Source organism: Ursus americanus, chromosome 23, assembly GCF_024610735.1.
Source record: "Ursus americanus isolate L20-20 chromosome 23, mUrsAme1.1.p, whole genome shotgun sequence".
Classification (NCBI taxonomy): domain Eukaryota; kingdom Metazoa; phylum Chordata; class Mammalia; order Carnivora; family Ursidae; genus Ursus; species Ursus americanus.
Window position 1 is genome coordinate 34,311,768 of NC_142149.1, and position 20,386 is coordinate 34,332,153.

A 20,386-nucleotide genomic window follows, 5' to 3' on the forward strand; every position below is an offset into this window, starting at 1 on the left:
TCCTTTCCTTCCTTGTGTAACTAATAATTTGTGGTTGAGAGATGGATGTTTTATCCTGGACAGTAGAGACTGAGGGAAGTAGTATTTATGCCTGGCTAGACCTTTAGCATGAGTAGTTGAGTCAGTCTTGTCTGTAGCTGAGCTGTATTTCGTATTGTTATGCTTACGCACAGTGCACTATAGACTTCAAATTCCAGCCTAGGGTTACCTTTTTTAGGGTGGAATCTTATTTGCCTGAGGATTTTCCTTTCTTCCCCTTTTTTTATTTTTTATTTTTTTGAGAGAGCGCATGTGCACAAGCAGAGGGAGAGAGAGAATCCCAAGCAGACTCCCTGCTGAGAGCTGAGCCTGACCCAGGGCTCGATTCCAGGACCCTGACATTATGACCCATCCGAGGACCCTGAGATCATGACCCCAGCTGAAATCAGGAGTTGGACACTTAACTGACTGAGCCACCCAAGCGCCCCACCAGAGGATTTTTCTAATGTCTTCTCTACCTTCAACTTTGGATCTCATTTTCTTAGTTGTTACAGTACATTAGAGAGGAGAGGGTCTCTCTCCCTACTCTTCCCTCCCCGGCAGTAGACTGATACTATTTATTCCTCAGTGTTTGCTAACACAATGGTGGGGATGGGTGTGGATGCTAGGGCAGGGGACAGTCTGTTTTCCGTTTTTCTGTTTCAGTTTTAGGCAGACAGTGTATCCCCAGAGACCTTCTCAGTGGTTCCACCTCTCTCCCAGGGGTAGAAGATCTCTAAAGGTCTAGGGCTATGATGTTTTCTACACCTGCCTCAGGCATAGAGGGTTTTTTCTGTTATCTTCCTTCAGTTTATGCAGGGGCCAACTAAAAATAGTTATTCCATAAAGTATATCTATTAAGATTTTTAACAAATGTTTTTTATGTTCTGATCTGAAGCCATCATCTCCCTAGGCTAGTTTTTGCTAGGCTTTTCTATCAATGGCACCGGAGATGTAAAGTTTTTAGCATCAAGAGTGTTATTAAATATATTTATAAACATCACTTAATAATATATTTTCATTTTTCATATTGACTCTAAGTTTTATTTCTTTAATTCTTTTTTTATTGAACTATAGCTGATATACAGTGTGAAATTAGTTTCAGGTGTACAACATAATGCTATGCTCACCACAAGTGTAGCTACCATCAGTCACCATACAATAGTATTACAATACCATTGACTATATTCCCAATGCTACACCTTTTATCCCCATGACTTATTCATTCTGTAACTGGAAGCATGTATCTCTCATTCCCCTTCACCCGCTTTGCCTGTCCTCCCACCCCTGCCCCTCTGGCAGCCATCAGTTTGTTTTCTGTATCTGTGGGTTTGTTTCTCTTTTTGTTTATTCATTTGTTTTGTTTTTTAGATTCCACATATAAGTGAAATCATTGTCTTTCTCTGTCTGACTTATCTCACTCAGCATAATACCTTTTAGGTCCATCCGTGTTGTCACAAATGTCAAGATCTCATCCCTTTTGTATGGCTGAGTAATATTTCTCTGTGAGTGTGTGTGTGTGTGTGTGTGTGTGTGTGTGTACACACATGTACACACACCACATCTTCTTTATCCATTCATCTATCAGTGGACACTTGGGTTACTTCCATATCTTGGCCATTATAAATAATGCTGCAGTAAGCGTAGGGGTGCATATATCTTTTCAAATTAGTGTTTTCATTTTCTTTGGGTAAATAGCCAGTAGTGGAATTACTGGATCATATGGCATTTCTATTTTTGATATTTTGAGGAACCTCCATACACTTTTCTACAGGGGCTGCACAATGTATAATCCCACCAACAGTGTACAAGGGTTCCCTTTTTCTCCAGTCCTCACCAACACTTGTTATTTCTTGTGTTTTTGATTCTAGCCAGTCTGGCAGGTTGTAAGGTGATACCTCATTGTGGTTTTGATTTCCACTTCCCTGATGATTACTGATATTGATCATCTTTTTATGTGTCTGTTGGCTGTCTGTATGTCTGTTTTGGAAAAAATCCCTACTCAGATCCTTTGCCCATTTTTTTTTTTTTTAAGTAGCTTCATACCCAGTGCCGAGCCCAGCCTGTGGGGCTTGAACTCACAACCCTGAGATAAAGACCTGAGCTGAGATCAAGAATTGGGTGCTTAACCGACTGAGCCACCCAGGTGTCCCATGTCCATTTTTAAATCAGATAAATTTTTTTTTTTGGTGTTGAATTGTATATGTTCTTTATATATTTTAGATGTTAATCCCTTATCAGATATATTATTTTTCAAATATCTTTTCACATTCAGTAGATTGCCTTTTCATTTTGTTGATAGTTTCCATCGCTATGCAGAAGATTTTCTATTTTAGTGTAGTCCCAATAATTTTATTTTTGCTTTTCTTTCCCTTGCTTGAGGAAACATATCTAGAAAAATGTTAACAACAGCTGATGTCAAAGAAATTACTGCCGATATTTTCTTCTAGGAGTTTTATGGTTTGATGTCTCACATATAAATCTTTAATCCATTTTGATTTTATTTTTGTGGTTTGTGTAAGAAGGTGGTCTAGTTTCCCAGCCCTGTCCAGTTTTCCCAGCACCATTTATTGAAGAGACTTTCATTTTCTTATTGTATATTCTTGTCTCTTTTGTCATAGATTAATTGACCATATAAGTATGTGTTTATTTCTGGCCTGTTTGTTCTGTTCTATTGATCTGTATGTCTGTTTTTATGCCAATATTATACTGTTTTGATTACTGTAGCTTTGTGTAGTATATCTTGAAATCTGGGAGTTCGGCTTTGTTGTTTTTTCTCAAGGTTGCTTTGACTATTTGGGGATGGGGAAGTCTTTGTGGTTCCATACAAATTTTAATATAGTTTGTTGTAGTTCTATGAAAAATGATGTTGGTATTTTAATAGGGGTTGCATTGAATCTGTAGATTCCTTTGGGTTTGAACTATTCTTTAATCATGCATTTTATTGACAAAAATTCTGCATGGCAAATACTAGGTCAGTTTGTTTTAAATGACATGGCACTTCTGACACCAATTGTGTGGGTTTTTCCCCTTTATCAGTCAGTTTTTCAACTCTCTGGACACAAATTGGATGTCCTACAATTCAGTTCAATTCTGATACTAAGTACCTGGAATTAGTGCAGACCTCACAGGTCTGATCTGCTTCCTACTTCAGATGCCAATCACAGGTCCTGGACTTCTGGTACTTCTGACCAATTGGCTGTAAATCCAGGGTTCCTCTGACCCCCTCTGTGGGTTCGATAATTTGTTAGAATGGCTCACAGAACTCAGGAAGACATTTTAAGTACTATTACCAGTTTATTTTAAAGACTACAACTCAGTAACAGCGAAATGGAAAGAGGTGCTAATGGCGAGGGATGTGGATGGGCAGGGAGGGAGATGGTGTGCAGAACTTCCATGGGGTCTCTGGTGCAACACCCTTCTCGCACCTTGATGTATTCACCAACCTAGAATCTCTCCAGACCCCGTGTTTAAGGGTTTTTAATGGAAGTTCAGTTGTGTAGGCATGGTTGGTTAAATAATTGGCTCTTGATTGGCTATTGGTGATTAACACAGTTTCTGGACCCTCTCCCCTTCCTGGAGATTGGGGAGTGATGCTGAATATTCCAACCCTCTAATCACAACTTTTCTTGTGACCGGCAAGCTTATGTTCTGAATGCCTCACTAGCATATGAATGAAAGGGGCTTATTGGATGAATAACAAAAGATGCTCCTTTTACCTACATCACTCTGGAAGGATTTTTAGAAGCTTTTGTGTCAGGAACCTGAAAGACCAAATATGTATTTCTTATTATATCACAATATCACCCGAGGCACTAAATAAAGAATTGTCGAATGAATGAATTTATGTGATTGTTGTCGCTGTCCCTCCCTTTCTTATGCATAGCTTTTGTTCTTTATTTTTGATTACTATAATACTCATTTCTAAGAGTATAAAAAATGTCTCTTGTGGTCTCTATATATTTTACTTTTTAAAAAATTGAATATATTTGACATATAACATTATGTAAATTTGAGGTGTACAACATGTTAATTTGATACATTTATATATTGTAATATGATTGCCATTCCATTTCTGAACTTTCACTTAGAGAATGTCCATCTTTCGAATCAACATGTGTTTAAGTTTTACAGAGGTTGAAGGAAATTCTGTAATTACACAAAATTCTTATCACATTATTGGAGCTTTTGAAGGGGAGGACCTTTATCTTCTTTGGCCTTGATAAGGACTCCAAAGAGAAAGAATTCAGTGTGTGAGTAGTGATATCTGTACCTTAGAATAGGTACAGTGCGTTTTTGGCTGAGTGTAATAACAAGATGTATAAGAGGAAGAAGAGGGAGAAATTTAACATAATTTCACTAAAGTTTACCAAAGCCTTATTTGGAGATGGAGACAAGATTTGTTAAAGGTGATACCAGCCTCAGATTCCTCAACAACTGAAACATCTAACGTTGGCTTTATCATTTTCTCCTAGGTGATTTACTGTTCCTTTGGTGGAACATCCAAAGGACTGCACTTCAATAACTTAATAGTTGGGCTTGTCCTTCTTACAAGAGGCAGAGATGAAGAGAAAGCAAAATGTAAGTACTTTTATTATCTCAAAATGATACTACATTTGTGTGCAGCATAATTTACCTGAAAATTCTGATGTCAAAGCATTTGAGTTGATATTTCTCCGAATAAACAAGTGGCCAATGAGCACTTGAAAAAATGCTCAGCATAATTAGGTATTACGGAAATATACATTAAAATTAGAGTGAGATACCACTGTGTATCTACCAGAATGGCTGAAATAAAAGACAGATTAGGATTGGTGAGGATGGAAAAGTTGCAACCCTCGCACATTGCTACTGGGAGTGTAAAATAGTACTCTCACTTTTGGAAAACTGTTAGGGAGTACTTCAAACTATTAAACATTGAGTTATCATATGACCTGACAGTTCTACTGCTATGTATATATCCAAGAAAATTGAAAACATGTATGCATTAAAAAATACGCATGAGTATTCATAGAAGCCCTGTGCTTAATAGTCACAAGATAGAAACAACCCTAGTGTCCATCAGCTGATGCATTCAATCTAAACAAAATACATATGTCCATACAATAAAATACTGCTCGACAATAAAAAGGAGTAAGGTACAAATAAATGCTGCAACGTGGGTGAACCTGAAAATATTATGTTAAAGTCATAAATACCAGTCAGAGTAGGCCACATAGTATGTAATTCCATTTATATGAAATGTCTGGATTAAGCAAATCCATACTCACAGTAGATTAAATCCATACTCACAGTAGATTAGTGATTGCCAGAGGCTGGTAGGGGAGAGGAAAAATGGAGAACAACTGCTAATGAAGGTGGGTTTCTTTTCGGGATGAAAGTTTTATTGAAAATGTCCCAAGGGAGGGGCACCTGGGTGGCTCAGTGGGTTCACCTTCTGCCTTCGGTGCAGGTCATGATCCCGGGGTCCTGGGAGGGAGTCCCGCATCTGGCTTCCTGCTAAGCAGGGAGCATGTTTCTCCCTCTGCCCTTTCCCGGGTTTGTGCTCTCTCCTCTCTGGCTCACTCTCTCTCTCAAATAAATAAGTAAAATCTTTAAAAAAGAAAAAAAAATTCCCAGGGGAAGTAAAGGCAAGTATTTCTGTTACATGAGATATATATAACATTTGCTCCAAAAATTCCCAGGTTTTTATCATTGGCCACTGGATGTTGGGTCTTTCTTCTTTCTTCCTTTTCTAACCTGCCTTCTGACTGCTTCCCCTAAATCTCTCAGAGTCTTCTTTCTTACCCCTGAATTTAGACTGCTCTTTTTAATCTTTTTCCTTTTTTATAGTTTTATTGAAGTGTAATTGACTTAAAATGCACATATATAAAGTGTAGATTTTGATATGTTTCAACACATATATGTACCCATATTATCACAGTTAAGATACTGAACGTATCCTTAAACCCAGTTGGAATTTAACTGTGATCCTGGTTTTTCAAATTAGTGTCCCTCTACCAGCAAACAAAAACTGTGACTCCAGGCAGTCAGTAATTAAAAATAACATTTTGGGAGGGTCACAAACATAAACATACATTTAAATTTTTTCTTTCTTTCTTTTTTAAAGATTTTATTTATTTGAGAGAGAGAAAAAGAGAGGGCACGCGCAGAAGCAGGGGGGAGAGGGAGAAGGAGAAGTAGACTCCCCTTTGAGCAGGGAGCCCAGTGCCAGGCTTGACCCCCAGGACTCTGGGATCATCCCCTGAGCTAAAGGCAGACACTTAACTGACTGAGCCACCCACCCAGGCACCCCTCTTTATTTTTATTATACTGTTGTATTCGTTTTCTAGGGCTGCCCTAACAAAGTACTGCAGACTTTCGTAAGTGGCTTAAAACAACGGAAACTTATTATCTTACAGTTCTGGGAACTAGAAATCCAAATTGAAGATGTTGGCAGGGCCCTACTCCCTCTGAAACCTATAGAGAAGAATGCCCCCTTCCTAACTTCTGGTGGTGGTGTGCTTGATGTTCCTTGGCTTGTAGCCGCGTCACTCCAATTTCTGCCTGTCTGTTCACATGGCTTCCTTCTGACTCTGTTTTGTCTTCTCTTCTTGTAATTAGTCATATTGCATTAGAGCCCACCCTGATGAGGTCATCTTAATTCGATTACATCTGCAAAGACCCTGTTCCAAATAAGGTCACATTTGTGGGTACCAGGGTTAGGACTTTACCATCTTTAGTGGGGAACACAGTTCAACCCATAACAGGTGGTCAGAGCACTCCCTCTGAGGAATCTGCTATGGGATGCTAGGGCAGGCCGGGGAACCCGCTGGGTCTTCAGGGGGATGAATGTCTCTTCTTCTATCTTTCTGTCTTCTGTCTTTCCAATTAAGGTCCCATTCACGCACTTCAGTCCATAACGGCAGTATTTCAAACATACATATAATAGGTACATCCACCTAGCTTTATTATTTCTTAATATTATATCATATTTGTTCCAGATCTTATTTTTTAGGAAATAAAATACTACAGCCAAGGTGTGGCGCTCCCTGTCTGTATCTCTCCATGGTTCTATCCCTGTTCTTCCCTACACAGAGGTAGCCACTCTCATGAATATGATTTTTCATTCCTCATGTAGGTCTTTATACATTTATGATGTTTTATAAACCCTTAAACATATCTTCACCTGTTTTGCAGATTTTAAACTTTTTAAGTAAATGGTATATGACACACAGATTATTTTGCAGTTTGCTTTTCCCTGAATATTTTTTATATTTATCCATCGTGAAACTCTTAGTTCCTTTATTCTAACTGCTATGTGGTATTTCATTGTGTGTGTGCATCTCAGTTTACCTGTTTTCTTATTGATAGACATTTATCTTTTTTCCCCTAAGTTTTGCATTACTGTAATACTCCAGTGAACATTGTTGTATCTCATGCACATGGATGAAAGTCTCTCGAGGGTGTAAGTTGAGTTGCTTAGAATCTGAATTTCTAGCATATATCACCTTTGCTAGATTTGGCCAAGTTACTGTCCAAAGTGGTTGCAATGATTCATACTCTTATTAATAGTGTATAATAGTTCCTGTTTCTCCCAATTTATTGCTAACAGTTTGTATTGTCATACCTAAACATTTTTGCAAGTTTGATGTGTTTGAAAAGATATCACATTGCTGTTTTAATTTGTATTGCTGGTTTTCATTTTCTTTTTTTTTTTAGGAATAAATTAAATTATATATTTATAAAGTGCTTGGCACTAGTAATCACTCAGTAATATTTACCTCTCTCTTCCTTCCCTACTTCTACCAAGGTATATTTAATCTATGGTAAGTTTAATTTATTCTTTCTTTCTCCTAGACATTTTTAGTCTTTTTGCAAGTGAATCTGGGAGCTATGTTGTACGGGAAGAAATGGAAAGAATGCTCCATGTGGTGGATGGTAAAGTCCCAGATACACTCAGGAAGTGTTTCTCAGAGGTATATTTAAAGATTTACCTTTCATCCATACCTATTACAAAGTATTAACTCTTAGATGTTTATGTGCAGCATATTCCTGACATTTTTGTTTTTGATGGTTGATGTTTCAACTATTTATGTGCTGTGCTCAGAGGTCCGTGACTACTTATTACTGCTGTGTTTGTGAATCTGAAAGTTCCCAATTCTACTTTAAAGGCAAGTGTCTATACTTAATGGTATTATGAAACACACGTTTTTACACCAACACACGTTGGTGATCCTGCAGGAACCTGAGCATTGCTCGCATTGTAATGTCATTGCTTTTCTTTTTCTTTTCTTTTCTTTTTTTTTTTTTAAGATTTTATTTATTTATTTATTTATTTGACAGAGACAGCCTGCGAGAGAAGGAACACAAGCAGAGGGAGCAGGAGAGGAAGAAGCAGGCTCCCAGTGGAGGAGTGTACTGGGATCACGCCCTGAGCCGAAGGCAGACGCTTAACGACTGCCCCACCCAGGCGCCTCGTCATTGCTTTTCTTTGTATAAATGGCCTTTAGCCATTCTGTGACTCTGGGACCCGTCAAGGCTTATGATTTATTTGACTTAGCTGATTTGCAAAGTAAAATATTTGGGTCTGAAAAATCTGTCATTTTTTTTTCTGTTTTCATAAATAATATATTTTCATTGTAGAAAACTTAAACAGTTAAAAATGCATATCTTGGGGCGCCTGGGTGGCACAGTCGTTAAGCGTCTGCCTTCGGCTCAGGGCGTGATCCCGGCGTTATGGGATCGAGCCCCACATCAGGCTCCTCCGCTATGAGCCTGCTTCTTCCTCTCCCACTCGCCCTGCTTGTGAACCCTCTCTCGCTGGCTGTCTCTATCTCTGTCAAATAAATAAATAAAATCTTTAAAAAAAAATGCGTATCTTTAACAGAGAAAATTCTTTTTTTTCCCTTTTCATAGGTCTGCTAATATGGGAAAAGTCCCTAGAGATGGTAGAGTAAAAACCCTTTTAGAATTTTCTGATCCTTTCCTGCAGCACACTCAGTGCTGCATGATTTCTTACGGGTGGCTGTTTGACCCACTTGCATTTCACAGATGTTACAGTCCCTTATGCTCATAGTTTTATTCAGTTTAGTTTAGTCACCTTCCTAACTGTATAGGCATTGATTGTCAATACTCCAGCCATGTGCATATATCTGGTTCTAACATCTGTCTCATTGGACCCTCTAGCTGTAGCTTTTCACTATTCTTAGAGTTTCTTCTGTGTCGATAACACCTGGAGATTTCCCTTTCTAGCTTTTTGCCTGTATGGTTTTTGGTAGTGGTTATGGTGTTACATTTTACTCAGCATTTCTGTGTGTTTGGTACAAAAGGCTTGGCTTCCTGCATTTTTGCTTCTGACATACTGACTGAAAGATGGCTCTGATAGTATTTCAGTACTTCAAGACAAATAAGCTATGGTTTTTCTCTCCACTAACAAACATTTTCTGGTCAAAAAAAGTCATCTAATCTTGCCAGGCCTGATTAATTAGATTTTTCACAGAGATGTCAAATGCATTAATACTCTGTACATTTTGGGGGAGAATGTATATTTTTCTTATTTTAATAAGTTTTATGCACACATTCCCATTTTATAGATGGGAATTAAATGTGGTTAGTCACCCAGTTCCCTAAAGTTTATGCACAATAGCAGGTACATGTATTAGATGATAATTAGTGCTATGGGGAAAATTTAAGTAAAATAAGGGGGATAGGTGGTGATAGGGAGGAGGTGGCTGAGTGTAGGTATTTCGTGTAGGAGAGTTGGGAAAGGCTTGTCAGATAAATGACACTTGAACCAAGAATTTAAAGGAAGAGAGATATAACCATGCAGATATCCGGGGGAAAGCATTTTTCAGGAAGAGAATATAGCAAAGGCCCTGAGTTGGGAGTGTGCTTGACATGTCCAAGCAACAAGTAGGCTGGAATAGAGTAAGAGAGTAGTAGGATATGAAGTTATAGAGGTTGGGGAAGAGGTTGGAGGTTGGGGAAGTAGGGAGATTATATATGGCTCTGTAGGACAGTGTGAGTTCTTTGACTTTTACCCTGAGCAAGGTAAACATTGGAGGGTTTTGGGCAGAGGAATGAATACACAAGGGGTTTTTTGTTTTGTTTGTTTTTAAGATTATTTATTCAAAAGAGAGAGAGAGCACGGAGGGGAGGGGCAGTGGAAGAGGGGAAAGAGAATCTCAAGCTCCGCTGAGTGCAGAGCCTGCCAGGCTCAATCTCATGACCCAGAGATCATGATCTGAGCCAAAACCAAGAGTCGGACACTTAACCAGCCAAGCCACCCAGGTTCGCCAACATGAGGTTTTTTAAAACATGATCAGTTTGGCTCTTTGTAGAGTGTAGGCTAAACAGAGTCCAACTGAGATATCTGTGACTAATCCAGGTAAGAGGTGATAGTCATGTAGATCATGGTATAGCAGTGAGGTGATGCAAAGTTTTCAGATTCTGCATTTATTTTGAAGAAGAATTGACAGGAACTTTTCTTGTATTGATTATGAGCTGTGGCAGAGAGAGAAGAGGATGACTAAGGTGTTTGGCTTGGTGTAGTAAGTGAATGGAGTTTCCTTTAATTACGATGGCTAAGACTATTAGAGGTGAAAGTTTGGGGTTTTGATATCAAGGGAGATTTAGGACATAATTAAATTTGAGAATCATTTTAGACATTAAAGTGGAGATGTCAACTCTCCTTTTTGATATATAAGTTAGAGTTCATGGGATAGGATTTGTTGCATTATAGTTGAGGATGAGATCATCTTGGAGTGAATTTAAATAGAAAACAGGTTGGAAGACTGAGTCCTGTATTCCACTGTTTAGAGATTGATGAGATAAAGAAGAATAAAAACAGGAGTCTAAGGAATAATCTGTGAGGAGAACCAAAAAAGAATGGTGTCCTGGAAGCCAAGTGATGAAAGTATTTTAAAAGAAAGGAGTACTTATATCAAATAAACTAAAGGTCAAGTGAGTTGACCTGTGATCACTGAGAAGTGATTATTAGATTTGGCAATGTAGAGGAAGGTCATTGGTGTAGGTCCTGTGGAGTTTAAAAAAAATAAATAATTGGAGTTAGGATACTAAAAGAAGTTTGCTCATAAGAGGAAATTGTAAGGGGGAAAGTGGAATGTTTAAAATTGCATTTAATGGAAAGGGAACAGTTAGTATAATAAAAAGATCATAAGACTGTTAGTAAGGCTGTGGTTAAGTGTTGTATGAAGGACAAGATCTTTGGAAGAGGAAAGATCAAAGAAATGAGAGGCCCTGGTTTTGGAATACTCACAAAGAAGCTATTTAAATCACTAGATGCTTGTGTTTGTTAAAAAACCAACACTGTAAATGGGCTAATTTTTTATCTGATTCAACTATTTGATGTATTTACCTGTTGTAATTTCTGAGTAATGTGTCTGATTTTGTCCAAACCCTTGCTTTTCAAGTTAACCATGTTTCGGTATGAGTCTATTTATATTAGAATAGGCTTATTTGGACCTCCTGTAACAAAGCTTTGTGGTTTTGGGCAATCCAGAAAAAAAAACCCAAAACGATAAAGAGAAGCACTTTAACTAAAAGATGTGGACCTAGCACCTAGATTTAAGTGACATGATATGGGTTTCAGCTTTTTCTATTTTGTGCTTTTATTAGCCTTGATGAAGTTATAAAGGAATCCCCTTTTTAGGCATTGTATTATTCTGTTCTTACTGAATATTTTCTTTGGTTGTCAGTTTTTTTTTTTTTAAGATTTTTATTTATTTATTTGTGAGAGAACACAAGTGGGGGGGGATCAGAGGGAGAAGCAGACTCCCTGCTGAGTAGGCAGCCCAGTGCAGCTTGATCCTGAGACTCCAGGATCATGACCTGAGCCGAAGGCAGTCGCTTAACCAGCTGAGCCACCCAGGCGTCCTAGTTGTCAATTTTTAAGGTGCAAATTCATATTTTATATTGTTCTTTAAAGATGTATGAGTTTCAGGAGTCTGTTTATTTTTAATTGCCCTATGTTATTGGAATTTTTTTCCTACACTGCCATTGTGACAGTTTATAAAAGGAAGCTTTCTGTTTGCTGCCTTTTTTAGAAGACATCCATGACTCAAAAACATAAAAAGTCAGGTTTAACAGATGGAATTTTGGTGTTACCAGTATTGCAGTGATCTGAGTGGACAGACAGATTTCAGAGATTACTTTATATTTCACCAAGTCAGCCAGCAAGTGTGGTGTATAGCTTAGGCTTAGAAACTTTGGACTACCTGGGTTTAGTCATAACCCTGTCACTGTGTAATCTTAGATTATTTAACTTTTTAATGCCTCAGTTTTTTCTTGTGTGAAATAGAAATGATAATAGTATCTCCTATAGAGGGTTACTTTGAAGATTAAATGAATATAAAAATGTTTAGGGGTGCCTGGCTGGCTCAGTTGGGGGAGTTTGTGACTCTTGATCCCAGGATTGTGAGTTTGAGCTCCATGTTGGGTATAGAGATTACTTAAAAATAAAATCTTTAAAAAAAAATTTAGAACAGTGCTTAGGGAATTGTAAATAATATTAATTATATGGGAAGGTGGTAGAAGTGCCTATTTTAATTGGCAGCTTCTTTCTTAGTACATGAGGGTGCATTTTATAACATCTTAGCTTCACTGAAACCATTGACGCTACATGTTTCAATGTACCTAAGATCCCATCAATTGTAGGATATACCTGTATGTATTACAAAGAAAGAAAAACACCTGCCAGTTATAATTGAAGGACTCTATTGATTTTAAAACTCATCCCAATGTCAGAGATGTTAATGTGTGTGAGCTTGTGAGATATATACTGCTAATCCTCTTTATAGACTAAATGTGGGAAACAGAAAGAATATGAGTATGATCCCTAATCTCTACACATGCTGGCAATGTCCTCACATGTCCCTGCAGCAACTCTGAATGCCATATTCTTCCATTCAGAAAAACGAGACAAAACAACCATGTTATTTTGATGTTTTGGATAGTACTGTTAAATCTTCTGAAACTGCTAGGCTAAGTATATTGCTGTACTTAATAGGATGCTGCCAAACAGTGTAGGAATTATTTCTACCATATATCTCTTTTAGGTTACGAGTTGTTTGTATCCCCTTATATTTCCATCAGGATTAGACCTGATAGGCTCCTGAATGTCATTCTTCATTGTATTTCCATGTGGGTTGCTTCTCTCTTTTTTTCATAGAAACATCTGGCCCTCATTCACCCTAGGTCCTCTTGTCTTCCAGACAAAGAAATTGAGTTGTACCAAGCTATGTGATGTTCTTTCTGAGCCCGGATACTTTTTTATCCAGAGATTTAGAAAACAAAATATTTGACAGGAAAGCAAAGAAATAGAAATCTACTTGTTTCTTTTTGTATTCTGGTTGACTTGTGAATACATGTTTTCAGTGATGCCTTCTGGAAGAGGGCCCCAGAATAGTTGTTTTTAATTTGCCAATGAAATTTAAAAGAGCATTTTAATACCACACATATTTAATTAAAATATGCTAATTATAACAGATTAAGGTACTGAAGAAGAGGGATAAGGCAAGTAAAAAATTGGCCTTAAATATAGAAAAAAATGTAGTTTACTGATTTCAGATATACCTTAGTAAATAAAATGTGGCTTATTAGTAACAATGCACTGCTTTAACGAATTGATGAAATAATTTACAATTAGCCAATAGATTTTATGGAAATGGAAGTTCTTAAGTACAGTTGTTTTTGGAAACAGTTTGATTTTGAAATATACAGCCTGTGTAGTGTTGTTTAGACAACAGTCTTTCCTTTGTAGATAGTAGAAAGGTAAATGTCAGCGAATTGCAAATTTCAGGTTGTGCAAGTTCTAAGTAAGATACCTTAAAATTTCACTAAACCTATGGTTTTTTTCCCTTTTAATTTTAGGGTGAAAAGGTAAACTATGAAAAGTTTAGAAATTGGCTTCTTCTAAACAAAGATGCTTTTACCTTCTCTCGTTGGCTACTATCTGGAGGTGTTTATGTGACCCTCACTGATGATAGTGATACTCCCACTTTCTACCAAACTCTCGCTGGAGTCACACATTGTAAGTAATGGCATTTCATTGTTTTCTATTCACTTTTTAATACAATTGCCTGGTAATATGAGAATATGCCTATTAAGGAGAAATTTATTGTCAGTGGGTTTTTTTCTTCCAAAGTGTAATAAAATAAAATACTGTAGCATTTGGTACATAGCTGGATGGGAAAACCGTTTTTCCTCTTTTGTACTTCACATGTGTGGAGTTTTTCCCCACACAAAGCAATTCCCCAATGTTCTGTAGATACCAGATGGGTGTTCTACAGTGCAGTTCAGTTCTCACACACTGTCTATCTGGGGGTTAGCACAGACCCCACAGGTTTAAGGCTCAGTCCCATAAGTATCCATCTACTGCCCACATCAGAGGCCAATCACAAATCCCAGTTGTTGCCAGTGCTTCTGATCAACCAGCTCTAAATTAGATGATCCTCCTCCTTGGGTTTGTTAATTTGGTAGAAGAGGTCATAAAACTCAGGGAAACAGTTTATATTTACTGACTTAATGTATAATAAAGGATGTGTTAAAAGAACACAGATGAACAGCCAGATGAAGAGATACACAGGGCAAGTCTGGACGGGTCCCAAGCACAGGAGCTAGGATGTGCCAGTCTTTCTGGCATGTGGATGTGTTCATCAATCCAGAAACTCTCCAGACCCCATACTTTTGGGATTTTTATGGAGACCTCATCACATATAGGTATGATCAATTATAAACTCAATTTCCAGTCTCTAGTAGGGCTGAAAGTTCCAAGTTTCTAATTATGGCTTGGTCTTTCTGGTGACCAGCCTCCATCCAGAAGGCCACCAAGAGTCACCTCAAGCATTAGAACAAAAGACCTCTATCACCCAGGAAATTACAAGGGATTTAGGACTTCTTTGTCAGAAACCCTTATCACTCAGGAAGTTAAAAGAGTTTGGTCAAAGACCAAATATTAGGAGGAACTGGGGGCAGAAACCAATTTCATACTATTTCACAATAGCCTTTCACAATTGTCCTTTTAACCAAGCGGTATTAGTTTCCTAAAGTTACTGTAACAAATTAGCACAGTTCTGGAAACTGAAATCAAGGTGTCAACACATTCCTCTGAAGGCCCTAGGGAAGAATCCTTCTTTGCCTCTCCCAGCTTCTGGCGATCCCAGGCTTTGCTTGTGGCAGTTTAACTCCACTCTCTGCCTCCATCTTCCTGTGGCCTCTTCTGTATCTCTCTGTGTCCTTTCCTTTTCTTATAAAGACACTAGTTATTAGATTTAGGGCCCAGCCTAAATTCAGGATGCTGAATTCATTACATCTACAAAGATCCTGTTTCCAAATAAGGTCACATTCTGAGGTTCCAGGTGATCATAAATTTTTGAGGAATAGCATTGAACCCACCACTATATAGGCCTTAAGTGTTAATTTCTACTGTTCTTTCCTGTGGGTACAGAGAAGTACCTGCACTGGGCTTTTGCTGATTCTTCTTCTTAACACTGGAATGCCTTTCCCTTTCCTTCTCCCTATAGATCCTAGTCATCTTTGAAGACTTAAATCACATGCCCTTTTGTTTCCATGAAAGCTTTTCTTGCTTTCCTGTGAGAAATCATCTCTCATTCCTCTGAACTCTCATAACACCTTTTTTGTACACTTCTTGGATGAGCTTACCACTTTCCACCTTTTATTATAATTATTTATAGCAGTCTATTTATATGTACATGTCATCTCTCTCTCACTCTCTTTTAGAGAAAGAGAATGTGCCAGCAGGGGTAGGGGAGGGACAGAGGGAGAAGGAGAGAGAGAATGCCAAGCAGGCTCCATGCCCAGTGTGGAGCCTATGTACATGTCATCTCCTAAATCATAGAGTCTATATGAGTCTTTCCTTTTTCTCCCTCTGCGCCAAGCCTTAAAAATAAGTATTTGTTGACTGAATAGAGTACCTTGGGTGTCAAGTACTGTTTGTATCTGTTGCTTTATGGATCTTATTACTGGCTACTAATTATACAGCAGCTACTTTTCTGCCCATTTTCATTCCATTCTTACCAGAAGTTCCAATAAATTCTTGCATGAATAGGCAATGAACTTGATTCTACTACTTTTCAGTGCCCTTGTCTTTATTTTTGATAGGAAGCCTCTTTAAAAAAAAATTGTTTTGCATTGGGGCGCCTGGGTGGCTCAGTCGTTAAGCGTCTGCTTCGGCTCAGGGCCTGATCCCAGGGTCCTGGGATTGAGCCCCATATTGGGCACCCTGCTCCACTGGGAGCCTGCTTCTTCCTCTCGCACTCCCCCTGCTTGTGTTCCTTCTCTTGCTGGCTCTCTCTCTCTCTGTCAAATAAATAAAATCTTTAAAAAAAATTGTTTTGCATAAAAAATTAGGTAATCTTTTTATACTCACTGTAAGCTCTAACTTATATTAATTGTCAGTCTTACGGGTATTTTGCAGAACTTTTGTTTTCATTTGTGATTGATTGTAAATTATTTTTCTCTTAATATTGGCTAATCTCCTTTAATGACTTACATTAAAGAAAAAATTATCCTGACACTTGTTAAATGGTAAGGAAGACTTAAATCCAAGACTTCTGCAGTAGTGTATTACAATAGGAGAGAAAGATCGGTCAAAACTGTATAACAAGGACAAATGAGGAGTTGTAGCCAGGGAGTGAGGTGAGGTAGTCAGTGGAGGGAAAATTACTAAGAGGAGGTATCAAGGGTAGGGGGAATTCTTGCTAAAAGCAAGCCAAGGACTTATTCATCAAAGGTGGCGTATGAGGAACTTGATCAGAAATCAAGGGTAGGCAGACAACTTGGCAGGATTCTTTGCTAAGACTGGATTTGAGCAGACCAAAGACTGGATGGGGGCCAAGTTGGAGACCTAGTCGAGAAGAGGGCTCTAAGAAGCAGGACTAAAGTGTGGTCAAGGAGAAAGTCTTTTGTCAGTTTTTTAAAGTTAAATTAGGTCTGACATACTTTGCAAATGCGAATGCTACTGCTTGCTTGTTTTGGAAAGCACTGTATTATTACAGATTACAGATTTACAATCAGTCAAAATAGTTTTCAAAATGTTAAAAATGTTATCCCGTTATGTGGTTCCGTTTTTATTTGAAAATGATCTTTTCTATTTAGCTTTTTGTCACTTGGGAAGATTTTTTTGAATTTTTAATAGTATTTGAAAGTTATAATGCCTTTGCCTTGTTAAAAAATGTTTATCTTGAATTATTTAAAGCAAATATTAATGTAGATGCATTGTTTCATCTGTAATAATGACCTTCTAATTTCTAAACTGAGTGGTTTCTTCTTAGGGTCATTGTATTAACTCATATCTCTCTGCAGCATTTTAGCACTATTGACCATTCAGTTTTCATAAAATTCTCTTGGTTTTTGAAACATTGTAGTTTCCTAGTTTTTTATTATCTGAATTTTCTTTACTGCTCTCCTTTTTCTGTCTACCTTTTAAATGTAAATTATTTCTCATGGGTTCGCCTTTGGCCCTATTTTATTCTTAGATGATGTGCAGGCTTTTGTTTCATTACATAAGTCATTTCCATTGCTTTGCCTATCCATCATAACTCTGCAGGTAATACCTTGATGAAGTTTTCTGGTCTTGGGGTATCTCAAACTGTATATTCATTTAATAAACGCCTCCTGGATATTGGTGAAAAGCAAAATTCAGCTGAGTAAATTTGAAGATCAGATTGGCTTTATTCAAATCATGAACTCGGCAGTATCCCATTTAGCAAATAGAAAGGAGCTCTGAGGAATTTTACAGAATGGAAGGCTTTTATAGGCAGAAGGGAGCGGGAGTAGGGATATGGGATGGAGTTTCTAACAAAGAGTAGATTGTTAGATTGTTTCAGGCATGGTCATCTTCCTTTGGGAGAATGGCAGGAGTCTTTCAGGCAGATTATTTTATTAGTGCTGACCAGGTAATTCCAGATTGACTGGTTAAAGGTTTATTATCCTCCCCAAGGAATTTCTGGGAGGGGTTGAAATTGCAGTTAGATGAGATAGTAAGTCTTCGTTGGCTGGCATGGGGTTCAGCACACGTGACTCCATTTGGGGCCTGTTCTTTTTCTTTTTCTTTTTCTTCCTCCCTTCCTTTCCTTCTTTCTTTCACAACACTGAGCTCAAACTCTAGACCCTGAGATCAAGACCAGAGCGCAGATTGAGACGGACACTTAACCGACTGAACCACCCAGGTGCCCTTACTGTTCCTTTTTAAAACTATGTATATTCTAACATCTCATATGTGAAATCAAATTCATGTTTCCTTGCTTTCAATCCATCTAAAGGTTCAAAAAGCAAACAATATTTTGTTTGTATCTGTTGTATCGTGGTTAATAGTATTTGTAATTCCAATCATCCATTTTGAGATTAATTTTGACTTTTCCTTGTCAGGCTTCATGTTAGATCCTACCTTAACTCAGCCATATTTCTTGCATCTTTCTTTACTGCTCCTGTCATTGCAATATTTGTCCTTATTTATCTGACTATATGTTAATGCTAGAAAAGAATGAAGGACAAATTTGTTGTGTTTGTTGTTGTTTAGTTTACATTAAAAAAATATAAACTCTTCTTTTCCCTCCTCCAAAATCTTTGAGGAGTCTTCATTTTCTGTAGAACAAAGTTTAAACTCGTTAGCATGGCTCTGAAGTCTGAATTTCCTATTCTTTGCTTTCCATATTCATTTCTCCTTTTATATGTTCTCTGCTTCAACTACAAAGCATTGCTCAGTATTCCATGACTACACCCCAATGAACTTTTATAGCTACCGTGTACATCCTCCTAATATTCCTTCATTTAAGATTGCATTTCATCTTTCAGCCGTTGACAATTGAAATACTCCTTTGTCATCACAGCCCAATTCATGTGCTCCCTTTTTTGTCCTGCTTTCTCCATTTTTCTTCAGTTTGAATTAATTACTTTCCATTTGCATCCTTGCACATTTTACGTTTCAATTAAAGCATTTAAGATGCTTTTTGCTTTACCTTAGAGGCATTTGGAAATGGCTTTGATTCCCCTCAGAAGTTACAAGTCTCTGGAGGATGAGGTCTTCTCCACTTCATCTTTGAGTTCTTCTTAGTACAATGTTATTGGACTGCGGCAGTATTAAAAAATTTCCGGCCGCTAGCAGTCTACTTTCTAAGTACTGATTTAAACATTTGATTTTGACTGAGTAGCTCAGTCATTAAGTGTCTGCCTTCGGCTCAGGTCATGATCCCAGGCTCCTTGCTCAGCAGGAAGCCTGCTTCTCCCTCTCCCACTCCCCCTGCTTGTGTTCCCTCTCTCACTGTCTCTCTCTCTCCCTGTCAAATAAATAAGTAGAATCTTTATTTTTTTATTTTTTATTTTTTTAAAGATTTTATTTATTTATTCAACAGAGATAGAGACAGCCAGCAAGAGAGGGAACACAAGCAGGGGGAGTGGGAGAGGAAGAAGCAGGCTCATAGCAGAGGAGCCTGATGTGGGGCTCGATCCCAGAACACCGGGATCACGCCCTGAGCCGAAGGCAGACGCTTAACCGCTGTGCCACCCAGGCGCCCCTAAATAAGTAGAATCTTTAAAAAGTAAATAAATAAACATTTGATTTCCCCAGGAGTGAGCAGGAGATACATGTTTTAGGATTATAGCACTAAACCTATGCCAAGGAGAAAGGCCAACATCATGTTTGAATAAGGTTCAACAGTCTCGGGGTGCCTGGGTGGCTCAGTCGGTTAAGTAGCTGCCTTCAAGGCTCACGTCATGATCCTGGGGTCCTGGGATGGAACCCTGTGTCAGGCTCCCTGTTCAGCAGGGAGGCCTATTTCCTGCCCCCACACACTGCCCTTCTCTGCTCGTGTTCTCTTCTCACTCTCTCTCTCAAATAAATGGATAAAAATCTTTAAAAAAAGTTTCAACAGTCTCATAGTATGTGAACATTCATATAAAGACATACCATATTTTAGGGGAAAATCGAATTATGATATTTATAAATGTAAGTAACTGCTGAAAGTTGCAAAGATCTTCCTTCTAAAACTCTTGGTTAGATAAATGATGTGAAATACAGAAAATTGATCAGCATTAAGGCACATAGAGGATCAGCTTACTATAAATAGGAGGGAATTATTTATCTGAACTAATTATTTTATCTACCCCTATCGGGCCCGCATTGATATCCCTGGTGGCCATAGAAATAAGTCAGTAGTGTATGGTAAAAGCCTGAAGAAATGCTATGCTTTAAATTTTCTCAGTTATTTATAAGATTTTAAATTGCTGGCATCTTAGTTGAATTTTGTCATATCCTTGTTTCTTGTAAGAGGTATTGAATACACCAAAATAAAAAATTAATCAAATATAAGGCTACTATGGTATATTGGTAGTTATCAGTCTTTATTGA

At 38.0% G+C, this 20,386-nt stretch overlaps 1 protein-coding gene across 2 annotated transcripts in view; it reads left to right on the top strand.

The window, feature by feature from the left end:
* The window catches only part of USP32 (ubiquitin specific peptidase 32), a 198,892-nt gene that overhangs the window by 91,625 nt on the left and 86,881 nt on the right, over positions 1–20,386 (top strand). For both annotated transcript variants that reach the window (XM_045773463.2, XM_045773464.2), the window contains exons 3-5: positions 4,494–4,599; positions 7,858–7,976; positions 13,891–14,050. In XM_045773463.2, the coding sequence (XP_045629419.2) occupies positions 4,494–4,599; positions 7,858–7,976; positions 13,891–14,050 (385 nt within the window). The remainder of the gene's footprint in view (positions 1–4,493; positions 4,600–7,857; positions 7,977–13,890; positions 14,051–20,386) is intronic.